The 24,162-nt window shown below is 36.9% G+C and overlaps 1 protein-coding gene across 3 annotated transcripts in view; it reads right to left on the bottom strand.

Annotated features, from left to right (window-relative positions):
* Window positions 1-6,468: 6,468 nt before the first annotated feature.
* LOC119082156 overlaps window positions 6,469-24,162 on the bottom strand; it is a 36,152-nt gene continuing 18,458 nt past the window's right edge. For all 3 annotated transcript variants that reach the window (XM_037191560.1, XM_037191559.1, XM_037191561.1), the window contains exons 2-4: window positions 9,231-9,492; window positions 8,589-8,742; window positions 6,469-6,817 (exon numbers count right to left, since the gene is read on the bottom strand). In XM_037191560.1, coding sequence (XP_037047455.1) covers window positions 6,717-6,817; window positions 8,589-8,742; window positions 9,231-9,473 — 498 coding nt within the window. In that variant the 5' untranslated portion in view covers window positions 9,474-9,492 and the 3' untranslated portion in view covers window positions 6,469-6,716. The remainder of the gene's footprint in view (window positions 6,818-8,588; window positions 8,743-9,230; window positions 9,493-24,162) is intronic.

Below are 24,162 nucleotides of genomic sequence, written 5' to 3'. Positions count from 1 at the left end.
CTTATATCGAAAATAACCCAAATCCATCGAAAAATCCAATGAAAGTTAGGAAGTGCCAGAGGAATCATCTGTCATTCCAAAATTTAGGAACCAACCTCGGAACACCTCACTTATATTGAAAATATCCCAAATTCATCGAAAAATCCGATGCAAGTTAGGAAGTGCCAGAGGAATCATCTGTCATTCCAAAATTTAGGAACCAACCTCGGAACACCTCACTTATATCGAAAATAACCCCAATCCATCGAAAAATCCGATGGAAGTTAGGAAGTGCCAGAGGAATCATCTGTCATCCCAAAATTTAGGAACCAACCTCGGAACACCTCACTTATATCGAAAATAACCCAAATCCATCGAAAAATCCAATGAAAGTTAGGAAGTGCCAGAGGAATCATCTCTCATCCCAAAATTTAGGAACCAACCTCGGAACACCTCACTTATATCGAAAATAACCCAAATCCATCGAAAAATCCGATGGAAGTTAAGAAGTGCCAGAGGAATCATCTGTCATCCCAAAATTTAGGAACCAACCTCGGAACACCTCACTTATATCGAAAATAACCCAAATCCATCGAAAAATCAGATGGAAGCTAGGTAGTGCCAGAGGAATCATCTCTCATCCCAAAATTTAGGAACCAACCTCGGAACAACTCACTTATATCGAAAATAACCCAAATCCATCGAAAAATCCAATGGAAGTTAGGAAGTGCCAGTGGAATCATCTGTCATCCCAAAATTTAGGAACCAACCTCGGAACACCTCACTTATATCGAAAATAACCCAAATCTATCGAAAAATCCGATGGAAGTTAAGAAGTGCCAGAGGAATCATCTCTCATCCCAAAATTTAGGAACCAACCTCGGAACACCTCACTTATATCGAAAATAACCCAAATCCATCGAAAAATCCAATGGAAGTTAGGAAGTGCCAGAGGAATCATCTGTCATCCCAAAATTTAGGAGCCAACCTCGGAACACCTTACTTATATCGAAAATAACCCAAATCCATCGAAAAATCCAATGAAAGTTAGGAAGTGCCAGAGGAATCATCTCTCATCCCAAAATTTAGGAGCCAACCTCGGAACACCTCACTTATATCAAAAATAACCCAAATCCATCGAAAAATCCGATGGAAGTTAAGAAGTGCCAGAGGAATCATCTGTCATCCCAAAATTTAGGAACCAACCTCGGAACACCTCACTTATATCGAAAATAACCCAAATCCATCAAAACACTTTTTCCAACATTTACCAATCATAATTCATAATTACTAGCTGAAAAAAAATTATTTCTTTTCACACACACACACAACACACGCTGTTATGTGGCATTGTATGGAAACTTCCGGGAGGCCTAGCTCCCAAAAACGCTTGCATACCCCCATTTTTTAAAATCTTATTTTGATCTAGGGCCCGAGATTGACCTATAACCAAAATTTCAGGAAAATCGTAAGAAACGTTTAGAAGTTACGAAATCGTCCTTTTTCATAGGAACTAACTAACTAACGTAGGCAATTTGAGTTATCTGAAAATACGAAATTTTGCTTATTTTCAAACAAACATCAATATTTCGAAGTTCAATATCTCGGCCAATTTTGAAGCTGCAGTAACGTGTGATAGCTCGTTGAACTCGTATGGATTCCAAGATTCCAGTTCCTAGTTTGAGGGTCGTTGGAGTTAAGGGGGAGAAGTCAAAAAGTTGCTGTAAATATGCTCCGCCGTCCTCAAAAAATTTTTGTTAAAACATTTTTGGTAGTGGACTTGCGTCACGCCCGCTAACTAACGTGCGGGCATGATTATGTTACCAGGAACAAAAATGTGCTTTTTTGACACAGGTGGTGAAAGCGTCTGAGGATGGAGCGGAGTGCAGTGCAGTGACGTTTTCACAACCGTCATTTCATAACAAATGAAATCTGAAATTGTTTCAACGTTTAATTAGTAATTTCGTACAGAAACAAAATAAAATTTAACAAATTCCTTAATGAAGTTGACATAACTGGGAACGAAAAGTGACGTGACTACACAACTGGACACAAAAAGTGACGTGATTGGGAACGAAAAGTGTAAAAAAAGTGACAGCAATAGTGAGAGAGTTGTTTTGGTGCTCTATCTGGTGAGAGAATGTGACGTTTTTGGTCCGCCTGAATAAAAAATGATTTCTGCTATCTGACCCCACGTAGCTTAAAATTCCATATAAATAAACAGACGATAATCAGATGATATATGCACATAAATGGGACTCACTATACTTTGACACAGGCCAATGCAGGCCTCATACGCTTTAAAAATCCTTTTTTAGGAGTTTTAGGAGATTTTCAGGAGCTTAACTTATAACGTGTTAAAAATGTTCCACATGTCCAAAAATATTTTCTTAGGTATTTTCTCTAGTTCACCAAGGTTCCATCGATTCTGAGAAATTTTCTAGATGTCATATTTTCGAAAGTTTATCATCAAAAAAAAAAATATATTTGACCCTGGACTTCAGCTTTCCAACGAGCCCATACACGCCCGTGTCCTCGCGAAGTGAAATCCGGACTACGAAACCTAATTTATCGACTTTTGACCACTTACCACCAGCCAGGTATAGAAGATCCTAAATATCTAAGACTGGTTTTGGGGCCTAGGCTCAACAGAGAAAGCTTGGAAGTTAAATCAAATCAAAATTTACCGGGTACTTCCGCGCAAAATGGTTTGTATAAACCGAACCCGCCTGCATACGAATGCTCTTATTTAAGCCGAGTCTCTGTTCATAGTTTCCGAAGTCTAAGTCCACTTCATCACCATCGTCCAATACATACACTCACGGAATTCTGCAAACCGACACATTTTCAGTTTTGTGTTTTTTCAGTGTTTTGTGATTTTTAAACATTTAAAGGGAGAAATCAAGAACTCGCGTAAAACACAAAAACAGAAAATATGTCGGTTTTCAGAATTCCGCGTGTGTACCTGCAAAAGACAATATTGTCTCATGAGAAGGAAAAATGGAGACACATGAATAAGAAAAAAGTCGTCACACGGAAATAACAAAATTTTTAGGGGTGTGCCTCGATCAGATTGATGTTTAGTATTGTCAGCAGTCAGTTGTGTGCTGCACTAGTTGGAGTAATTGAAATTTAAAGGAATAGTAGGAAAGGAGTTGAAAATATTAAAAAAATTTTGAGTTCGTCGTTTTGCTGAGCGTAATGTACAGCTCTTCAAAACTACAGGCATTCCACGATAAATTAAAACAGTAAAACAGTCGAAAAGTGAGTAAAATTAGCGAAAATAGTTGCTAAAAATAGTTGGATTTTTAACGAAAAAGTAGGGAAAAAGTGAGTTATCATCACCAACATTTATACAGTGAACGACATCTCAAATGTCTCACTGTCATTTTTTTCAGAGAATGTCATTGTGAATTTGCGATGACACAATAAAATTCTCAGAAAAATTTGACAGTGAGACATTTGAGATGTCGTTCACTGTAACCTATTTCTAACGATCCCCATTGAATATAGTGTCAATTCGGTAACCATCTTCAATTTTAACTTTAAAGGCAATGGTCTTGACCATCGAAATTTTCAAATACCACGTAAGTTTGTTTCAGATCAAAATTTATTCCACAATTTTCTGAGGATCAAGCCATAAATTCTTAGGATTAAACTTCATCGATATTCCTGAGGATTGGAGCAAGTTACTTTCACTTTCTTCATCCTCGACGTCTTATGTTGAAAACAAACGAGACATTGAAAACGTGTTTTGGTCCTAGTTTTCATTGACAAATGCAGCAATCGTAACTTTCGATAGAGAAATTTCTAACTTTATTTGACAGTTGCGACAATTTCGTCATGAAAACAAGGACCAAAATATGTTTTGAATGCCTCGTTTGTTTTCAGCATTAAACAACTACTTTGCCAACCCGAGTATATACTGATGCATATACTGGTTTTTAAGTATATGATCATAAACTGTTATGTACTCTCCGGTCCAGGTATAAGGGTATAATTAAATACTGCTTACAGTATATGAACAGTTACTTCTATATCCTAGTTCCTTCCAAGTACATAAAAGTAAATGTTCGTATAAATACTGTGAACAGTATTTACTCGTACCCTTATACTCTTGCATACTCAAAGTCAGTCTGTCATGAATTCTCGTCGGCGAAACATCCTTGTGAGGTGACATGTAAAACCAATGTTCAAAAATAAGAAAATTCATGAAACATTTTCTTATCACTTCACATTATACTGTTAATTCTGTTGTCGTTTTTCTTGTTAGGCGTATCTGTAGGGTCTCTTGTTAGGAATATGTATAGGGCTTTGTCTCGTTAGGTATTAGGGATTCTCTGACGACAACGGATATTAACAGAAAAATGTGCAACTTTTAAGAAAAATTTTGTTTCATTAATTTTCTCATTCTTTAAGTATAGTTTCCACTTAAAAAGAGCACTACGTTTAGCCTCCGTTTGCATGAAAGTTGTAAAATAGAACAAAGGAACTGTCACGTAAACGGAGTAAAAAATTGAAATAAATTCAATTTCCACTCCGTTTGCGTGACAGTTCTTTTGTTCTATTTTACAACTGGCATGTAGACGGAGGCTAAACGGAGTGCTCTTTTTAAGTGGAAACTATACTTTAAAGCAAAGGCTCTATACCAGGCAAAAGTTGACCGATTTTTAAACGTCGGATTCGTTCCTTACATCCGCCGTTTATACAATGACAACAAATGAATGTGGGTGATATGGATATTTATTGTGCGCGGAATTTTTGAAAACGCAAATGATTTTCGTGGAATTTTTTTCATTTTTATTTTTTTTAAGGTATTTCAGGTTTTAGGTATTTAGGGTGATGAAATATATACAGATATATACAGACGGACAGACGGACAGACGGACCAAATTTTTATTGCGGATTCGTCATCTATGAACATAGGCAAACACTTTGCCCTTACCGTCTGCTTCGAATTCCATCAATTACACACGGCATCGTAATCCTATAAGCCCCTTCGTACTTCGTACGGGGCTAAAAAAATCGGGGCAGATTCGTTTGAGCTAGAGTGATTAGAGTGACCAAATTTTGAGCTACTCGAGCGTAGGATGAAAGGACTAATATTTTTTTGGGTTATGAGAGATAGAGAATTACTTTCTTCGGCAAAGTCTCAGAGTTTTACGAGTAGAACAGAGGGGCATATGTGAAAAATGTCGAAAGTTGGAAATGGGTGGGTCAATTATGTTTTTAGAGGTATTTCTTGAATGGTGGCAGATAGAGAGTTACTCTTTCGTCAAATTTTCGAATTTCGACAAATTTTCGATTTTCGGTAAATTTCGTCAAATTTTCGAATTTCGCCAAATTTCCGAATTTCTGTTATAAACTGTTATAAAAAGCAGTGTTCTAAAACTTCTAAAACGACTGATATCCCAACAAAAATCTCTTCGAGAAAAGTGTGACGCAGTCTTTGAAGTACAATTTCTAAAATGAATGATATCGCTAGAGTTGACGCTTTCAGCTTCGTTACGCAAAAATTAAATTTTACACCCAATTTTAGTTCAAACAAGCTGGCTTAGGTTTTCTCATCATCTGCCAAATAATTTTAAAAAAATGCTGAGTTTTTATTCATCGATTTTCTGTTTTATTAATTTTTGTTTTCAAATTTTAGATCAACTATTATAACATCGAAAAATAAATATTTTATGTTAAATTATACAAAAATAAATAAAAAAATAACTTTTTTATATGGCAAGTCGCAAGTATACATTTCTCTCGTACATAAAGTTTAAAAAAAAACAACTTAGTCCACAACAACTAACGTGTTCGTTTTCATTTTACTTTTAACCTGTTACATACAGTATATGACCAGTATCATTATCGGGTCGATTACCACAATCGATTAAAGTATTTTTAATCGGTTGATTTCCAATCTTGTACTTCAATTTTTTAACATGCATTTTTTATATAAAAGACCATATTACCCAGAGCTTGTCATTATTTTTGCCGGCATTATCGATAACAGATAAACAACCGTATGTGACAGGTTAATCATAAAAAGGATGAGTATAAAATAACGGAGAGGTCAGTTTCCACTGCTTTCCATTAAGAGCAACGAACCCTTTGCAAATGAGTAGGCTACATTCGGGCGGAAAAATATTCGTCTTTTAATGATTTTTCAGAAGCAAAATCTTTTTTTTTTGAAAAGTAAAATCAATAGTGTTCAAAAAAGTGTACTTGTAAAGGAAAAATTGCTTTGTGAGTGATAAGATAACTTATCCCACTTAGAGAAACCTTTACAGATTTAATAAATTTACACAATCTGCAAAGGTTTCTACAATTGGGATAATCACCCACAAACCAATTTTTCCTTTAAAAGTAACACATTTTTGGGCCACACCCAATGCTTGATTGGTTTTTCAAAAAAAAAAGAGATTTTGGTTCAGAGAAATCATCAAAAAAAACGAATATATTTCCGCCCAATTTTGCAAAGGGTTCGTCGCTCTTAAATTCTGTTAACAATAAATTAATACAAAAAAAAACATTCAGAAACATAAACGCAACAAAAAAATTAAAATTAAAATTTTAAACTTTCTTACCACACTAAACAGTTTCTATGTTAAAGTATAATTATAAAAATGGTAAATGACTTGTTAACGCTTTGCTCTACACTTATGAAGATAATATTTTTGTCAAATCATTAGTTTGACCCATAGATCGTATTGTAATCGATAAATTGCATCGTTTTACAGTTTAAGTTATCTTCGATACGGTTGTTTATTGTAGCGCCCTCTGCTCCGTTCCTCTTTCAAAACGATAAAGTGACTGTAGACCACCATCCACATGTATGCGTAGATCACTGTTGAGAAATTAAAGAGTTTTAGTTGTGGAATTAGATCAAAGCTGTAATCATACTTCGCCATTTAGCACTTTGTTAACTTGACAGTTGGTTTAAAACAATGAAAACTCCGTCTCTTTTACATTGTTTTGACGAACTGTCACGTAACGGAGCTAAACGGAGTAAGTGCGTGGCCAATATGTTGAGATCTTAACACGTTGACGGTTATTGTGATTTGTCAACTTTAGGCACTCCGGAAAGTGCTAAGGGAATCGAGGAATACCTCCAAATAAATTTCTAAAAATCAAAAATTTGACTTTTGATTTTTAGAAATTTATTTGGAGGTATTCCTCGACCCCCTTAGCACTTTCCGGAGTGCCTAAAGTGCCTGCTCGAGCATTATCCCCTACGTGTTAAGAATAGTTGTTAGATGTACAGTGTTAACGAAGAGATATTTCGGCTCAGTTAAACGTAACTGGCCTAGAGGGCAATGTCAAAATGAGAGAAGAAACCCTCAAAAAATTGATGTTTTGAAAATTCGAATGTTAAATTTTAACTTATTTTCATTCATAAATTTTTGATATTGACCTCAAGGCCAGTTACGTTTAACTGATCTCCGTATACAAAATCAACCACTGGTGGATCAGTTCACAAATGTACTATATCCGCCGCAGAGTGTTTATGTTTAGGTAGAACGAAAACCACTTAAATTTAACTGATCTCTGGGTCAGCTGTAATTTCCGTTATGACCCAAAGATTAGTTAAATGTAACTGGGTCAGAGATCTTTGTACATTGAACAATCTATAGATTGTTATGATCAGATCGAGAGTTCCGAAGACCAGTTAATTATAACTTGCCTTGGGGTACTTGTCATTGCTTGTTTTCGTATTTGACATATCCCCCGAAGGCAAGTTAAAATAACTGGTCCAAATTACATTTCCTTCTCTTCTGAAAGTCTTTCAATGAGTTTCAGTGAATTTGACGATTTTCTTCAAAAAAAAATCCTACTTTTAACGATAACGCAGGGACTTCTCCGCCCCTCGTTAACGGTCAACTGTCATGACTTTGGTGAATTTATAAAAGAAGCTCGAATGCAACCTTTCATCGACCACACAGACATTTATTGCTACAATTGGTTTGAATGAACTTGACAGCTGAAGAAGCACAAGACTTGGTAGCTAGTACATTTCAGAAGATTTTAAACAAAAGTCTAAGCAAACATTCACACGTTGTGACCAGAATCAAATTTTAAGCGCAAAGTGCGTTAAGCACTTGAGGCAGATACTTTTCGTGTTCAATTTTCAATTTTTGGTTTTAATAGTAATTCGTATACGAAACATCGCTTAGGCCGAAAACACTCGAGCCATTTTGCTAAAATTGACAATTATGCTGCGTTTCTATTGTTTGATGCACGTATGCCACAATACAATTGAAAACGCGGGATAATTGTCAATCTGAGCAATGCAAAATTGATCGTGTGTTTTCTGCGTTATGAACTGAAAACAGCTAATTTTTGAATTGCTGAGACCAACAGTTGCGCTGCATTTTACATTGTCATCTGATATTCACCACAGACTAAACAATGGAAAATGCTGCGCAACTGTTGGTCTCAGCAATTCAAATTTGAGAAAGTGTTTTCAACGACTCTTAAAGACTCATAAAGTATAACACGTGCGAAAGGGATGCAAGATGTGGTTTAAAAGTGTGATAGAGGAAAAGATGCCCATATTTCTCAACTCCCGAAAGAACTCGAAAACAATTTCTAAATAATTAACAAAAAAATTTCCTTACAACACGCTAGGAATCCGAAAATGAGCCATAAAAAGCCAGCCAAAATAAATCCTTCGATGAAGAACACAACAGCGGTGTAAATGACCGATATTAACAGTCCGATTGCGATCGTTATTCCGAGTACGACCCATGGCATCATCAAGTAATGGTTTCTCTGCATTTTGATTAAATAAGAGAAATCGGTTAGCTTATTAACAATTTGTAATTTAATGGTCCTTTCGTCCGGCCTTCACAACCCGACATTCATGCCTGAATCACTGTTGGAACTAACTGTTGCGACGTGGACTAGTAGCTGGTGTAGAAGAGTGAATGAACAGTAACTATTTGTAAACCGACCAATCAAATGACCACTTGAAGACTCTTTGTCTCAGATTCAGTCAGTGAATGCCTGACTTTATCAAACCATGCATAGACTATACGCCTCGGAATCGTCTAACTATCGAAAGATGGTTCTTTCGACAATCTATCCAGAGAATGTTTGTTTGATTCTCTTCACCATAGTCCATCCAGTATCCTTTGGAGAACTCGTTCCGTTGGAGCAGCAGCTCACTCTTCAAAGCGAGCACACTTGACAAAGTATTCATCGACGGTGGCATTGCAGAAGCCGGACCGCATGAACCATTTCCAATAAAATAGACTTACCTTAACCACACCGACAATCAACAATATCGATATGAATATTGTCATGCAAAGATTGATGGCCAAGATGATTTTGACCACATACTGCGGGAACCAATCGAATACGATCGTCCGGAATTCGACGCGCAAGGTGAACAGTACAATCATCGAAGCGATAGCCAGCACAATGCCCAACATACCAGATATGATGGAACCGGTGGCCAGTGAATTGAATTTGCAGCATGATTTCAGAATTGGTTCGGTCATTTTGGGTGATTTAGTTTATCTGAAATGAACGGAACAAAATTCAATTTGAAACGTAAATTCAGCGTTCGTTTCGAGTGCTTCCAGAGGAGTTTAAGTCGAATAGATAAATTCACACCGACAGTTCTCGGCGCGGTGTTTTTATTGATGATGTCGGAATTATTTGCTTATTGTCTAGACGTGCATTAGTGGTGTCTAGTGTGATAAAAATGCTCTTTCAATGCAAAGAGTCGTGCAATAAACCAGCAGACTCCGATTGGCGATATTTACACATTAAAAGTCCCTGGTTTTAGTAGGGTGGGCAGGGCACACCAGTCTCCGGACATGTACCACAAGTAGGAAACCTATTGTTCCTTCATTGAGAAACGTTTTTACGAATGAAAGAACTATAAGTGTCCGATTACTGGTAGATGTTCGGAGACTGATTCGATCTGAGAGACAGATCAAGAAGTTGATGGGACTGGGACTGTCCAGTATGTAAAACTCTGGAAAATGTTAGACCTCATCAGGTCACAGTGTAAGCAGCAAAGATATTACGCAATGACAGGCCCGGTCTAGCCATGCAATTACGACTACTAACTTCTTCTTCACTGGATAAGTTCTGTTGAATCATCGATGAAAACATAATTTCTGTACATGAATGGCATGCAGTGCTTCATTGCATGAGTCAGATCGTTGTTTCGTTTGCAACCAACAGTAATACCAAATGAATCACTGCTACTGCACAGGCCAGCCCTATGTAATCTACACACAAAAGCACCCGCCTGAAGTGACCGATGAAAGACAGAGGAACACTTATCTAGACCGTCTTAAGCTTACAGCCTTGACCAAGTCCCACATTTAATCCTAGACCTTCAATGTTTCCCACTTTCGTCGACGTGCACCAATGTCAATAATGAAGGTGGCCGATCACTCTCAAACTCTGTCCTTCGATAGTCAGCCTTGAAGGGCATTGAAAGCTCACATGTGATGATCAACGTATGACAACAGCACATTGTGCACCGAGCCTAAAATACACTCTTCGGAAGAGTCTATTTAAATATGACTCGGTGTTGTGTATATTCATGGATAAATGAACACATCCCACAAGTTGCTGTTTTATCGTACATTACCATCTCATCTCACACATCAGCCCGAGTTTTCTGTTTATTTTTACTCGGATGAATTGAACTGTTTCGCTCGCACATTGAGTGTAAAGTAAAGTTTATTTTGGTATTTTAGTGTCAAGGTTGTTGGGAGCGCAAAATCGAAAACATAATTTTATGTAAGCGCAGGTGTTTTGGTGGATGTAAAAATAAAGAAAAATTGGAAAGAGCATGCTATAACGGCGAGTTCATTTACTTTTGTGTTATTTTGGATGGATGTCCTTTTTTGACAAGCAATCGAATTGGTCAATTCCACTATGACCTTAAAACCCACCTTCTAACAAACAGAGCTTAGTGTGTAAGACAGTGTCTAAGACAGTGCAGTCGATAAGACTTTTTTATAAGTGCGGTGTCATTTACTTAATTTTCTCCTCTCCATAGGCCATGAAAAAATTACATTTTATTGACGATTGGTCGAATGACATTTCTAGTAAGAAAAGTGCAGCACTTTCTCTACCGTGAGGAGAAAATAGAACTTTTCTCACTTGAACTGTCACTTTGCTTAGGTTTCTAACAAAGATAGTGAATTGATATTTCTAGTTTCGTGAGAGAAAAAAAACGGTAAATCACACCCCGCACATATAAAAAACGTTATTTTCTGCGAGCAATGGAAAATTGCAACTCAATCGAAGTTGTTGCCCTCGCAACATCGCTCTTGTTGGTATTTCCTATTTTCTACCCAATGTAAACAAATAACTATTTCCTCACCAGAAAGGTCGTGAGGAAATTATTTTTTGTTGACGTTTCGCCTGATGACAGTTCGGCGAATGTATATTTTCTCCACTGACAAGAGGAAAGAAAATAGATATTTTCTCCCCCAAACTGTCACACATTTGTTCTCGTTTCGTTTTGGTGTCTTTACTTCGTGTAGAAAAACGGTCAATCACACCTCGCATAGAACGTTGTGTTGTGGAAGAAAATAGGAAATTATAACAGTAGCAAAGTTTTTCTCGTTAGTCGAGTGATTGGTCGTTTCGCAGTTATTTGACAGTGATTTGAAATATTTTGTCGTTCTGAGGCAAACTTCAAGTTAGAGCGCGAAGAAGTTTGTATCAAAGTATATAAACACTGATGCAGTTACACACGGATCCTAACTTTCAGGTGAATTTTAGCTCTGTCATGTTGCACACGTATTGAATTTGTTTGTGTCAAGTTGTATCTAGCGGTGAATTTGGAACGATTTAGCGGCGTTATGTTGCACACATATAAAATTCGTTTGCGTCAAGTTGTATTTAGTGGTGAATTGGAAGGATTTAAGGCTGTCATGTTGCACAAGTCTAAGTTAGACAACATATGAAAATGAATTCACCTGAAAGTTTGGATCCGTAATTTCTCTGATCCGCTGAGGGTCTGCATTACCTTCAGTCTTTATATACTTAGGTTTGTACAACATAATGACTTACATTAGAAGTTTACTTCAATTGCCACTTTTTCGCTGGGGCAGTACCGCAAAGAAAATTCAGTACTTTTCGCTGCATTGTTATGAAAACTAAAATTTTACAAAAATTTTGTGGGAAAATCACAGCAAAAATTTTGCGTTAACTAGACCATATGACATAAACAAAAAAAATATGGCGGCTATCGGTAACTCGAACTGCATTTCGGTACGAAATTTCAACTGAACTGACATTGCGCTACAACTTTGTATGAAAGTTCAGTGGATTTTTGCGATCTATCGGCGTAACTTCCTCATACACAACCTAGGGTTCTCGTTTTTGCGAATCTGCATTACCATCTTTGTTCAAATATGCTTTGAGTATTCACTGTGTAATTGCTGCGCTTCAAAGGAAAATTATCCTAAAGTACTACAAAGACGGTGCGTGTCCTTTTTCCGTCCAGTGTCATTGATAAGAATTTCATTTTCTGTTATCAATATCGAAGAAACGTACGACGTTCGTACACTTATGGTGTAATTTAGACTCGCTTTCAGTTTCCCTTCATAATATGCAATCGAATTGGCTAATTTTAATCAATTTTTGAATGAAATATAATCATTTTTAAACAATTTGCCTTGCCTGTTAGCTGTCCAGTAAACCATCAGAAAGAATAATTTTTATTATCATCTCATTCCCAGTTGATGTATAATTAAAAGCTAAAACATCACACAAAACTTTTAAATTGGATTGAATTCGAAATTAATTGATGTTCGTTCCTAATTAATTATACGTTTTTCGTTTGATTGATTTATGTAACGCCTGGCACACCATATCACAGGCTTAGTATAACTCGCCAGTGTTCATCATGGATAACTCAACAAGAATGTATAGCGCTTCTCGTTGATCTAATTATGGAATTTCAAAATCATCGGAACAAACATATTTAACGAACATGGATTTCAGGCTGTTAATGCGTTTATGGGATTACACAACGTCGTAAAGAGAGATTGTGTACACAATTTTTTTTTGTCCGAGAGTGGAAGATACATTCCGACGGTTTTTTTTTCTCCGATTTGCTTTTTACTTTTGTAAACAAAAATGTGGAGTTATTTGTGACGGAATTTTGATTTGTTTATCTTGGGTTCATTCCCAAACATAATTTCGTTTTCAAATGTTAGTCTCTGTTGACTTTGTAGCATAAAATTTATGTCTCGTTTAATTGGACCGGGCTGTGAAAATTGCATTCAGCACAAGCCTTTATTATTGATCAAAAGAAACATGACTGAAGATGAAATCTCATTTTCTTATCCAATTTTTCTATTAAAATTTTACTGGTCATTTACGCCACTTGAAAGAAATAGTACTTATCAATGGGACAGATAATGGAAATGGTCTTTCTTGTGTGAAATTTTACAATCCAAAGCGAAACCGAGAAACCAGTTCCATCATTTGCTCCATTAATGCCAAGAATGGTAGGTTACATTGGAAGCTGCGAAAGTAATTCATTACGTGAGGTAAACATTTTGAGATAACAGTAAACTCGCTTGTGTGTTTTTGAGCAACACGCTTCGCTAACTGTCTTTTTGGCCGAGCCGAAGGCGAAGAAGTACGTAGCAGTATCCAATGCATTCTGCTTTAAGAACTGCAGTGTGCGAAAGTTGTTTCGACATATGAAAATGAAAATTAACGGAAAATGGTCCACATGTAATGGACAACTTTTGCATGGAGCAGGTAGTAAAGGTACTTTTAATGCTGCGAAAGCGACACCATCAGCAAGTAAAATCCATTGCATAACTCGGGATAAAAAGGAAAAGTCTAGCTTTCGTGTGCTTATTGACCTCGCCTACGCCTCGTATCAATAAAATGCACACGAAAACTAGACTCTTCGACATTTTATCTAGAGATACCTAGGGATAAAAAGATGAAAAGTAAAGTTGTCGTGTGAATGTGGTTGATTCGAGGCGTAGCCGAGGTCAATAAGGATTTTTCTTGTTGTGGGCGTCGATAGAAGTGTTTGAAAAGTACGGCTTTCGAAACATGTAATAGTATTTTACATGACTAGGGATAAAAAGATGAAAAGTAGAGTTTTCGTGTGAATTTTGTTGATCCGAGGCGAAGCCGAGGTCAATAAACACACGAAAACGAGACTTTTCACTTTTATCCCGAGTTATGTAATGGATTTTACATGCTGAGGGCGTCGAAAGACGTGCTTCAAACATGAAAAGTACGGTTTTCGACGCATGTAGCATGTAAAAATATTTTAATCCAAGTTGTGTAATTGTGGTGTGCTTGTTTAGCGAATGATAGGTTCTTAGCACAAGCCGGAGGCGAGTCCTGGAATCAAAATCTCAAAAAAATTCTTTCAGGAACGTTTTTCCTAAACAATAGTGGAAATACGAGACGAAGTTTTCACATTCAAACAATTTCCACTATCGTGATTCGTGATGATGCGGTGAATTATTTTGTGTGATTACCAACGCTTTATAAATACTTGGGGAGGTCACGCAGACCGTCATTTTGATTAAATATTCGTCACGGGATGTGATTTTTTTTTGTGTATGAAAATTCGCCATAATATCATCAAAAGTGTTTTATATCACCCGCGAATCACAGCATAGCTCGCTAATTGCTCTTCATTTATATTCTCATTGTACATACACGAAAACGTTAAAGCACTAGTGCCTTAAAGTAATGTTGTCACATTCACTTTTGATGCATTATAGGCGGAAGCGTCATATTTGCATACGGTAAAACTAGGCCCCACCTTTTGGGAGGGTCAGGTTCCTTGACTGACAATTTTTTCAATATATTTTTAATCAATTTCATTTTATTTTCCGTTGTTAAACTTCCGAAACATCACAAATAATTGATATAAAAACCTTCGCTTGAATAGAAATTCTTTGGAAAAGTATACTTTTTCTGTTCTCCATTTTCTTATAAATTTGCGGCCAGATTATTAATCAACAATAAATCATAAATAGACGAGGACTCGTGTGAAACTTCCCTCTCGGATAAATTGTCTATTATTCAGTTTCATAGTCTTATTGTTAACGTTAATCAAAAGTAAAAGATGCGAATGTGGAACGATTAGAGGACTCTTTCACTTTGGTACAATATAACATAGTACGGTAGACGTTCTTCCCTTACACTTATGGAAAAAAGGAAGCCCCCCGGTACTTACTACATTCACAAAACCTTTAATCATGAGTAAAATAGCACGACTCGTGGGAGTTTTAAAGTTTTCTGTTGGATTGTTTTTTTAGCGTCATTCCATACATTTGAATAACGATTCAGAAAATGGTTTTTCATAAAATTTTATAAATATTTTATGTCATGGCGTGAAATCTGCTATTTTTCCCCGTGATAGCTGACTATCGCCGTTATAGGAAACTATCATGCGTGATAGCTGACTTTCACGCGACTATACCTGACTATAGCCAACTATCACCGTGATAGCTGACTATCACCGTGATAGCTGACTATCACCGTGATAGCTGACTATCACCGTGATAGCTGACTATCACCGTGATAGCTGACTATCACCGTGATAGCTGACTATCACCGTGATAGCTGACTATCACCGTGATAGCTGACTATCACCGTGATAGCTGACTATCACCGTGATAGCTGACTATCACCGTGATAGCTGACTATCACCGTGATAGCTGACTATCACCGTGATAGCTGACTATCACCGTGATAGCTGACTATCACCGTGATAGCTGACTATCACCGTGATAGCTGACTATCACCGTGATAGCTGACTATCACCGTGATAGCTGACTATCACCGTGATAGCTGACTATCACCGTGATAGGTGGATATAACTAACCGACAAAATCAAATTCCATCAAAGTAATCTTTTTCTATTTATTGAATTTCCAACAGTGTAAAATACTGTTTTTCTGGAATTACTTCCAGATACTTAATCCCACATAGCCCATCTTCGAACTTAACCTCAGGAATTCAATTCTGCGTCGATTAAAAAAATTAAAACATAGCTAACGCCAACCCGTACGAAACACCTATTCGTATCAAAAGCCTTGAGTGTTAAAGTCTTTATTTCTCTTACTTCATACTCGTCTCTACTGAAAAGCTATTCGCCCTTTAAAATCACTTACATTATCCACTCTTTGCCTTGTTATCATATACAAAAAATTGCCGGAGGTAATATAGACAGCCCCGTACGAAGTCAAATTTCATAAATTCCTATTTAAACTGCTATATACCGCTATATTTACCTATATTTCACTATAAATAAACATTTCACCGAGGAATATGCTATTATAGCTCTATATGCCTGTATATAGCTCAATATAGTTGTATATGGGTATATATAGATGTCCATATATGGAATGCCTGAAGCACCCCACACACATAACCAATTACTTCTATGTTAACAGAAACTCTCTAAGTACAATTTTTCCCACTTTATATCACGTTTAATAAAATACAATATGGCCGCCGGCAGCCATTTTGTTAGGAGACCGGAAATAGTACCGACGCTTTACATTCGTTAATACCTTTCAAACAAAAAAAAATCGTGAAATTCGGTCAAAATTTACCCGAGATATTGAAAAAATACTCCATGTTCACTGAACGGCGGAGTAGCCGGATAAGAGCTCACTTCAAGAAACCTAGCTCACGCTCCGGTGAACCTAATTTCATTTTTTTCCTGATTGGTACGGTCAATACCTATCTAATAAAGCTAAAACAGACGAAATATGTTCAAATTTGGGCGCCCTACAAGGAAAAACTGCTTGGCACCCTGTACCTAGTTCACACCAAGGGGTCTAACTCACGAGTCGGTCATCCGATTTCCATAAACTTTTTTTTTTGTCGATCGGTATTGTAAATATCTTTCATTCGATGTATCATTTACGAGTATAGCGTTTAAATGTCCGGAGATATCTTCGAAAAACCGTAAAGCACTTATTAAGCCCCAGCTCGGAAGGGCTGGGCTAGGCAGCATGGGTCCTGAGACAAAGACATTTATAAAGAAATTGGGATCATTAATGCTTCTGGGGAACCGCGCTCTATGGACTACCTGCTACAGAAGGTTTCCATTGCGATTCAACGAAGAAATTCTAGTTGCATTTTAGGGACCTTGGGACGTAATAGAATTGATGATTTTTATTTATTGTAAATATTTGTTTGTTGAAAAGATCGGTTTTTTACTGGTTGCACTTTGCAGCCTTTTTTTCGCTTTTAATAAAGAATATCTTATCCGAAGGGCTCGATCCAAAATCACTCTTCTTCGAACTTAGCCTGTCTTTTGACATTAAAAAACGTGAAAAAAAAAGAATTTTCAAAATCGGATGCGTTTTACTACTCAAGTTAGAGAACCCACAGACAGACGGACATTTTTTTTCGCTGATTTGGCATCTATGGACAACCACAATAGGTTTCCCCTTACTCAGGGAGTCCAATTTGGCGTAAACCTAAAAGACCCCAGTACTTCGTACGGGTCTAATTAGCAATTGGTTGTTAATTACTCAAGTTAACGTGTTTACAAGCAAAATATTGGGACAAGCAATTTCATAACACATCATACAACCTTTCAAACAAACATTTTAGGGTAGTTTCCGGCAAAGACACTGACTTACAGTCAAGGGAATTATTAAAATAGTATATTATGTTACTAGGAACAAAAAGGTACATTTTTGACCCAGTTGGTGAAAGCGTTCGATGATGGAACGGAGCTCGGCTTCGCCTCGTTAGGACAAGCTTACGACTAGTTTTGAAAAATTCTACTTTCATCACTCGTAACGATAAATACTATTTATGCAATTCAATGATGATATTTGTAAATTACGCCGTCTGTGTGCAATGTCGTATGAATTTATTTTATCGCACTAGAGCGATAAAGGATTTGCAAGGATATAAAAATAGTCACACGATGTCTTGCCAACCTCGGCTTCGCCTCGGATTGGCAATCTTACATCTAGTGCGATAATATACCTCCATTCGATTCTTGTTACATAAATAACTATTTATGAATCGAAATTAATGTGTAGTTCCGAATAATTTCAAGCATATGATCGCTTTATATTCGCACGTATCTCGTGTATATTTTAACATACGAAATGGCTTTGGGTTTAATCGTTTATTTTGAAAACACCGAGAGTTGCAAAATATTGTCATAGGTTATTTTTAAAATCGTGAATAAACATCCACTATACATACCACATGCACTACACACTCTCACCGACACGACGAACGCAGACACATCAAGTGTATATAATCATAATAATAACTGCGGACTTGGAAGTATCGGAATATTTGAATCATTCGTTTTTTATGAATTATGTCAAGATCTGTCTACTTAAAACCTCCAACATTTTATCATTCACGATCAATGACATTTTGCATGTGGAGACAAACTGTTGTTTATATACACACACGTAAATGTTCGATATGCTAAGAGCGAAAGAAGCGTTCTTCGATCAATCAAACGTTTTATAGTCAATAAAGTAACATTCTTCGTAAACCTGCGTAACAAAACATCTGGTTCACGTTCTGGATACGTATTTATTTCGTAGTGCGGCCCATTTTTGTCAGTTATTCAATTAGTCAGTAGGCGCCACCAAAAAAGTTAATGCCGGAACTCGAAAACATTGAAAGTTTTCGTTTAAAGAACGAGGAATCTAGCTAGTGTATAGATGAGAAACAACAAATTTTTGTCTTTTCATTCAGTATACGAAAGCATCTCAAAGCAGACACATTTTGTGTGCAAAATTAGGAGTCCTAAAATCCGACAGTATCCGCTTGCAAACGTGATTACACTGTAAATCATACACTTCTAACATAACGTAATTTGCAGGGACTTCTAATTTTGTAAGCAATGTGTATGCGGTTGCTAGAGAGATGCCTTGAGTACACGCTTGATTGTGACTTCGTCATCCAATTTAGTCATCCAACTCAGCCAGTAGCCTGAGTTTAAATCAATTTTTAAGCGTTACAAAGATGTGGACTGAGAACAATCGGGTGTGTGTTTCTGAAGGAAATGAATCAGACCATCCAATAACTTTTATTTACTGTGCGCCACAGGTTGAATTAATTAAATAAAAATTAATTTAAAAATCCTTGTTGTGGTTGCTCATCGTTAAAAGACATAACCGCAATACATCCGACATATTTTTGTGATGATTATTTATAACGATTTGCCACAATGTTCGCAAATAAATTTTCATCTTTTCATGACTGCTATTAATTCAATACAGTTACTAGAGGTGTGCACCGCCGATTTTACGCCGGCGCGCCGCCGATTTTTTGCTAAATTTTCGGCGCACCGCCGCCGAAAAATAATAGCTCACGCCGCCGCCGCCGCCGATTGTATTTTCGTCGCGCCGAAATTTTATACGTTTAGTGCTTTCAGCCATTTTAATGGGCAACAATATAAACTTAAATTGAAAAATCTATACAAAAGTGTGTGTCTGAGTACAAGGTTTTAGCAAATGTTTATCTCTCTTAATTTATAAGTCAGGTTTCTATATGCTGCTATGTTTCTATATGCGTAGAAAGAAGTTTTTTGTAAAAAAAATTGTTGGAACTTTGGGTATTTCTTCTTACTTGCACTGCACGACAGTGATTTTCTTTCTGATGCTACGATAGGGTTATCTTCGAAGTAGCTTTCTATAACGTATCCTATTTCCATCAGTAGATGGCAAGTGTTTCATGCAAATTTTAAATACTAGTCCAAAGAAAAAGTTTGCTGCAGTCTTGGGAAGGGTATCGATGGATACAACTGAGGATGGTCAGATCACGCTGCCCTGGGACCGTAATCGATACCCGAGATCGAAACAGCATTTGTCTTTTCTGTATCCTCACTTAACGTGAACCCTTGGGTACGTTACTCTATTTTCTGTGCAATGGAATGGAGCGCGGCAGACGGCAGACGACGTTTCTCTTATTGTCTGTTGATGCAGATAAGAGGAATAAGAAAGAGAACAAAATTCAGTGAATCAGTCAAAACTGGGTGAATACTACTGCAATTGTAAAGTGGCAAACTTAAGACCTTATGTGGAATTTGGGTGGAAAATGGCGCAAAATCACATGTTTCAGGAATTTATAAAGTGGAAAATCTTTCCGGTTTCAAGTTTTTCGCCAAAAGACGAGACACGGGCATCTTTATTTTCAATTTTTAGCTACGTTATGTAATTATTTGGGAAAGAAATCATTTTGGCGTAGTCTATACACTATTTATAAATTTAAGTTTATCTAAATCTCTTATTTGCGCAAACCTTCTACTACGATCTCACTCCTACATCGAAGATGGACTAAAGGCAACGGGAACGATTATTGCATAAATCGAAAGATAATAGTTATAGTAGCGAGTTTGCGTAAATGACATAAATTATAAGTTGGAAATAAGAAACCTGCAGAACATCTAGTATGAAGATGTGACTTAAAATTTCCAACTTATAGGTTTGTTCCAAGGTCATTTCGAAATGTCAAATTTCATCCGCAGAAGGCAACTTAACCTCAACTTTCAGGTTGACGAAAATTTTAACGAAAAATTTACAAAGAAATTTGTTGACGTTTAGGTTATGTTCATCTCTGTGGATGAAATCGTCGGCGTTCGTGTTGTCAAAGTTTGGGTTTACAGTTATTTGGAACAAACCTATAAGTTGACTTATAGCTTATATGTCATTTACGCAAACTCACTAATCATTCTTGGATTCATTAAATTAGATGTTTTTAAAATAATAGGTCAGTGATTGTACATTAAAAATATAAAAGGTGAGATATGTCTCAGTTGATTCCCCTTGTATAAGTGGTTGATACTTCAGATCGCAAGATAGTAAGAATTCAGTGTTCGGAAAAAGGATTGCGCACGCTTTTTCAAATGCTTTTGCATTATTTTCGAAAGTTTAGATTTTTTGTAAATTTATCGGCGCGCCGATCGGCGCACCGCCGCCGACTATAAATTTCTTATGGCGCGCCGCCGCCGATCCCTTACCAGTCGGCGCACCGCCGCCGGCTATTTTAAGATCGGCGCACACCTCTAACAGTTACCGTAGCTATGCGTAAGACTTACGCTGTCAACGCTAACCAGGGCCTATTTTTAGAATTTTTTTTGGGATTTGTTTACAAAATTTCCAAAAAATTTCCAAAAACTGCGAACGTCCAAATTTCCAAACCAAATTTTTCCACCATTTCGAACGGTTTTGGCAACTGCTGAATCAGCCTTGCGTTTTACCTGACTCTCGATTATTTCTTGACACTATCAGGTTTCAAATGAAGGCGAGCATGATTAATTTGAAAGATGAGAGCGTCAATAATCAAACAAAAATCATTGAGAGCCGGCTAAAACATAAGGCTGAGCTCCGGAGTTGCCAAAACAGTTCGAAATTATGGAAAAATTCGGTTTTTGGACGTTCGCAGTTTTTGGAAATTTTTGGCAATTTTTTGGAAATTTTGGAAAAAAATTCCAAAAAAAATTCCAAAAATAGGCCCTGCCGCTAACGTAGTATATACGTACATAACTGTGGTAACTTCGAACATAGGATATGAATCGGACAGATTGAAAAGACACGTAACGGTGGACGTTGATTTATGACCACTGTATTAGATGGATTGAGATTTTGCTTTACTTGAAAAACTAGTCAAAGACCTTCTTGCCGTCAGCAATACTATTATTATCGGATCTATTACTTCAACTTTCAAACATGTTTTTTGCTATATAAGTCTGCATTAGTCTAAGATTGTTGATGTCGTCGTTATTGATAACAGATGAATACCAGAGTAGACATTTGCTCTTTCTTCAGTTCGATACGTTTATAGCTCTCTCGGTCGCACCAAAAATTTGGATCACAATCGATTTCTTGTAACAACCGACCGCCATTGAACATCTATAGTATATTACTATACAAGGGAAGGTTATATTCGTCCGAGGGCTTTAGCCCGAGGTACCTTTACTCATCTGGATACGAAATATCAAATTATTTCCCGAGTGTAGTATGACGTTTTCCTTTACGAAGGAGGGAAAGACTTTTCCTTAAGGAAGGAAAGACCTTTTTCCCTCCCTAGTAAAGGAAATAATATTTAGTTATAGAATCAGGGGGAATGGTATCTAATGCTTCAGATTGTAATTTAGCCTATGCATCTGTTATCAATAACGACGACAAAAAGAATGACAAGCTCTGGGTAATATGGTCATTTAGATGTATAGTAAAATGCATGTTAAACGAGCCGTCAGAACAGTCGGAGCGTTTGCTGCGACTGAGCCCCGTACAAACCCGTACATCTATTGCGCACGTGACCCTAGTGCGTCTGTCACCCTAGTTGAAGTCAAATTATTATGAAATGTGTACATCTTACAAATTGCGCATAGCGCAATTACGAAGCCCCGTACGACGTTCCTTTCAAATGTAACACAAATTTCTAGTTGACCTAAAATTTTAATTTATTGAGAGGCCTAAGGCCTAGCTACGGCCATAGTACAACGACCTAAATTTTGATTTTTTTCAACATCATTATATTCGGCCTTCGATTACCTTCCAAATGAAACAAAAATTAGGAAAATCGGACGAAATTTACTCGAGATATATGCAAAATACACTCAGGGCCGTGTAGCGGGCTTAGTCCAAGGACCCAAATTTAATTTTTTTCCCCAACAACATTCTATTTGGTGTTCGATTACCTTTCAAATGAAACAAAATTTAGGAAAATCGGATCAAATTTACTCGAGTTATATGCAAAACACACTTAGGTCCGAGTAGCGGCCTTAGTCCAAGGACCCAAATTTTAATTTTTTTTCAACAACATTCTATTCGATGTTCAATTACCTTTTAAATGAAACAAAAATTAGGAAAAACGGATGAAATTTACTCGAGTTATATGCAAAATACACTTAGGTCCGAGTAGCGGCCTTAGTCCAAGGACCCAAATTTAATTTTTTTTCAACAACATTCTATTCCTCGTTCGATTACTTTTCAAATGAAACAAAAATTAGGAAAATCGGATCAAATTTACTCGAGTTATATGCAAAATACACTTAGGGCCGAGGAGCGGCCTCAGTCCAAGGACCTAATTTTCAAACATTTTTCTCACCACATTCTATTCGGTATTCAATTACCTTTCATATAAGACAAAAATTAGCAAAATTGGATGAGATTTACTCGATTTATATGCAAAATACACTTAGGGCCGAGGAGCGGCCTCAGTCCAAGGACCCAAATTTGAAACGTTCTTCGCCACATTATATTTGGGCTTCGATTACCTTTCAAATGAAACAAAAATCACGAAAAACGGATGAAATTTACTCGAGTTATATGCAAAATACACTTAGGGCCGAGTAGCCTTTCACTTCTAGGGCCCTAACTCACGGGCCATTCACCCGATTTTAATAAACTTTTTTTTCCTGGATCGGTATCAACATTACCTATCTTTTGCCGTTTCATTTCCAACGTTTTTTTTTTGCCGTAAATATCCCCAAAAGACCTTAAAGAACTTAGGCGGCCCTAACTCACGAAGGGCCGACCTAAATATGCCCATCTTCGAACTTAGCCTCACTATTTTGACTATCTTTCAGGGAAAAAAAAATTTTGAAATCGGATTTGATTTACTCAAGATATCGACGTGACGGACAGACGGACAGACAAAATTTTTATTGCGGATTCGTCATCTATGAACATAGGCAAACACTTTGCCCTTACCGTCTGCTTCGAATTCCATCAATTACACACGACATCGTAATCCTATTAGTCCCTTTGTACTTCGTGCGGGGCTAAAAATTGGAGTACAAGATTTGAAATCAACCGATTGAGAATACTTTGATCGATGGAAGTAATAGACCCGAAAATAGAGTACTTTCTGCAGCTGACCACTATGACCACTCATGTTTCAAGTGCGTTGATTCACAATAATTTAGTCTAGTGGTCTAGAAGGAGGAGTTATAGAAAATTGTCTCACCACCTCAATATGATTCAATTACATCAACGTTTTACGTGTAAACTCTCTATCACGAAGAACATGTTTCCATGTCGACTTCATAGTAAAGACGATAATTTATCAGGACGATTTTAATATTTGATTCTACTCCTTGTCCTCTGCAGAACCCGATTATTTTTAAACATATAAACCAATCGCTATTCGCGGAGCTGTAGACATTCTGCAGTAAAACTGACATCATACCCGTAACTACTACAAAAACATTCGAATTAACTT

Source organism: Bradysia coprophila, unplaced genomic scaffold (assembly GCF_014529535.1).
Source record: "Bradysia coprophila strain Holo2 unplaced genomic scaffold, BU_Bcop_v1 contig_390, whole genome shotgun sequence".
NCBI lineage: Eukaryota > Metazoa > Arthropoda > Insecta > Diptera > Sciaridae > Bradysia > Bradysia coprophila.
The sequence above is the reverse complement of the archived record's forward strand: the minus strand, read 5'-3'. Positions and strand labels throughout refer to the sequence as shown.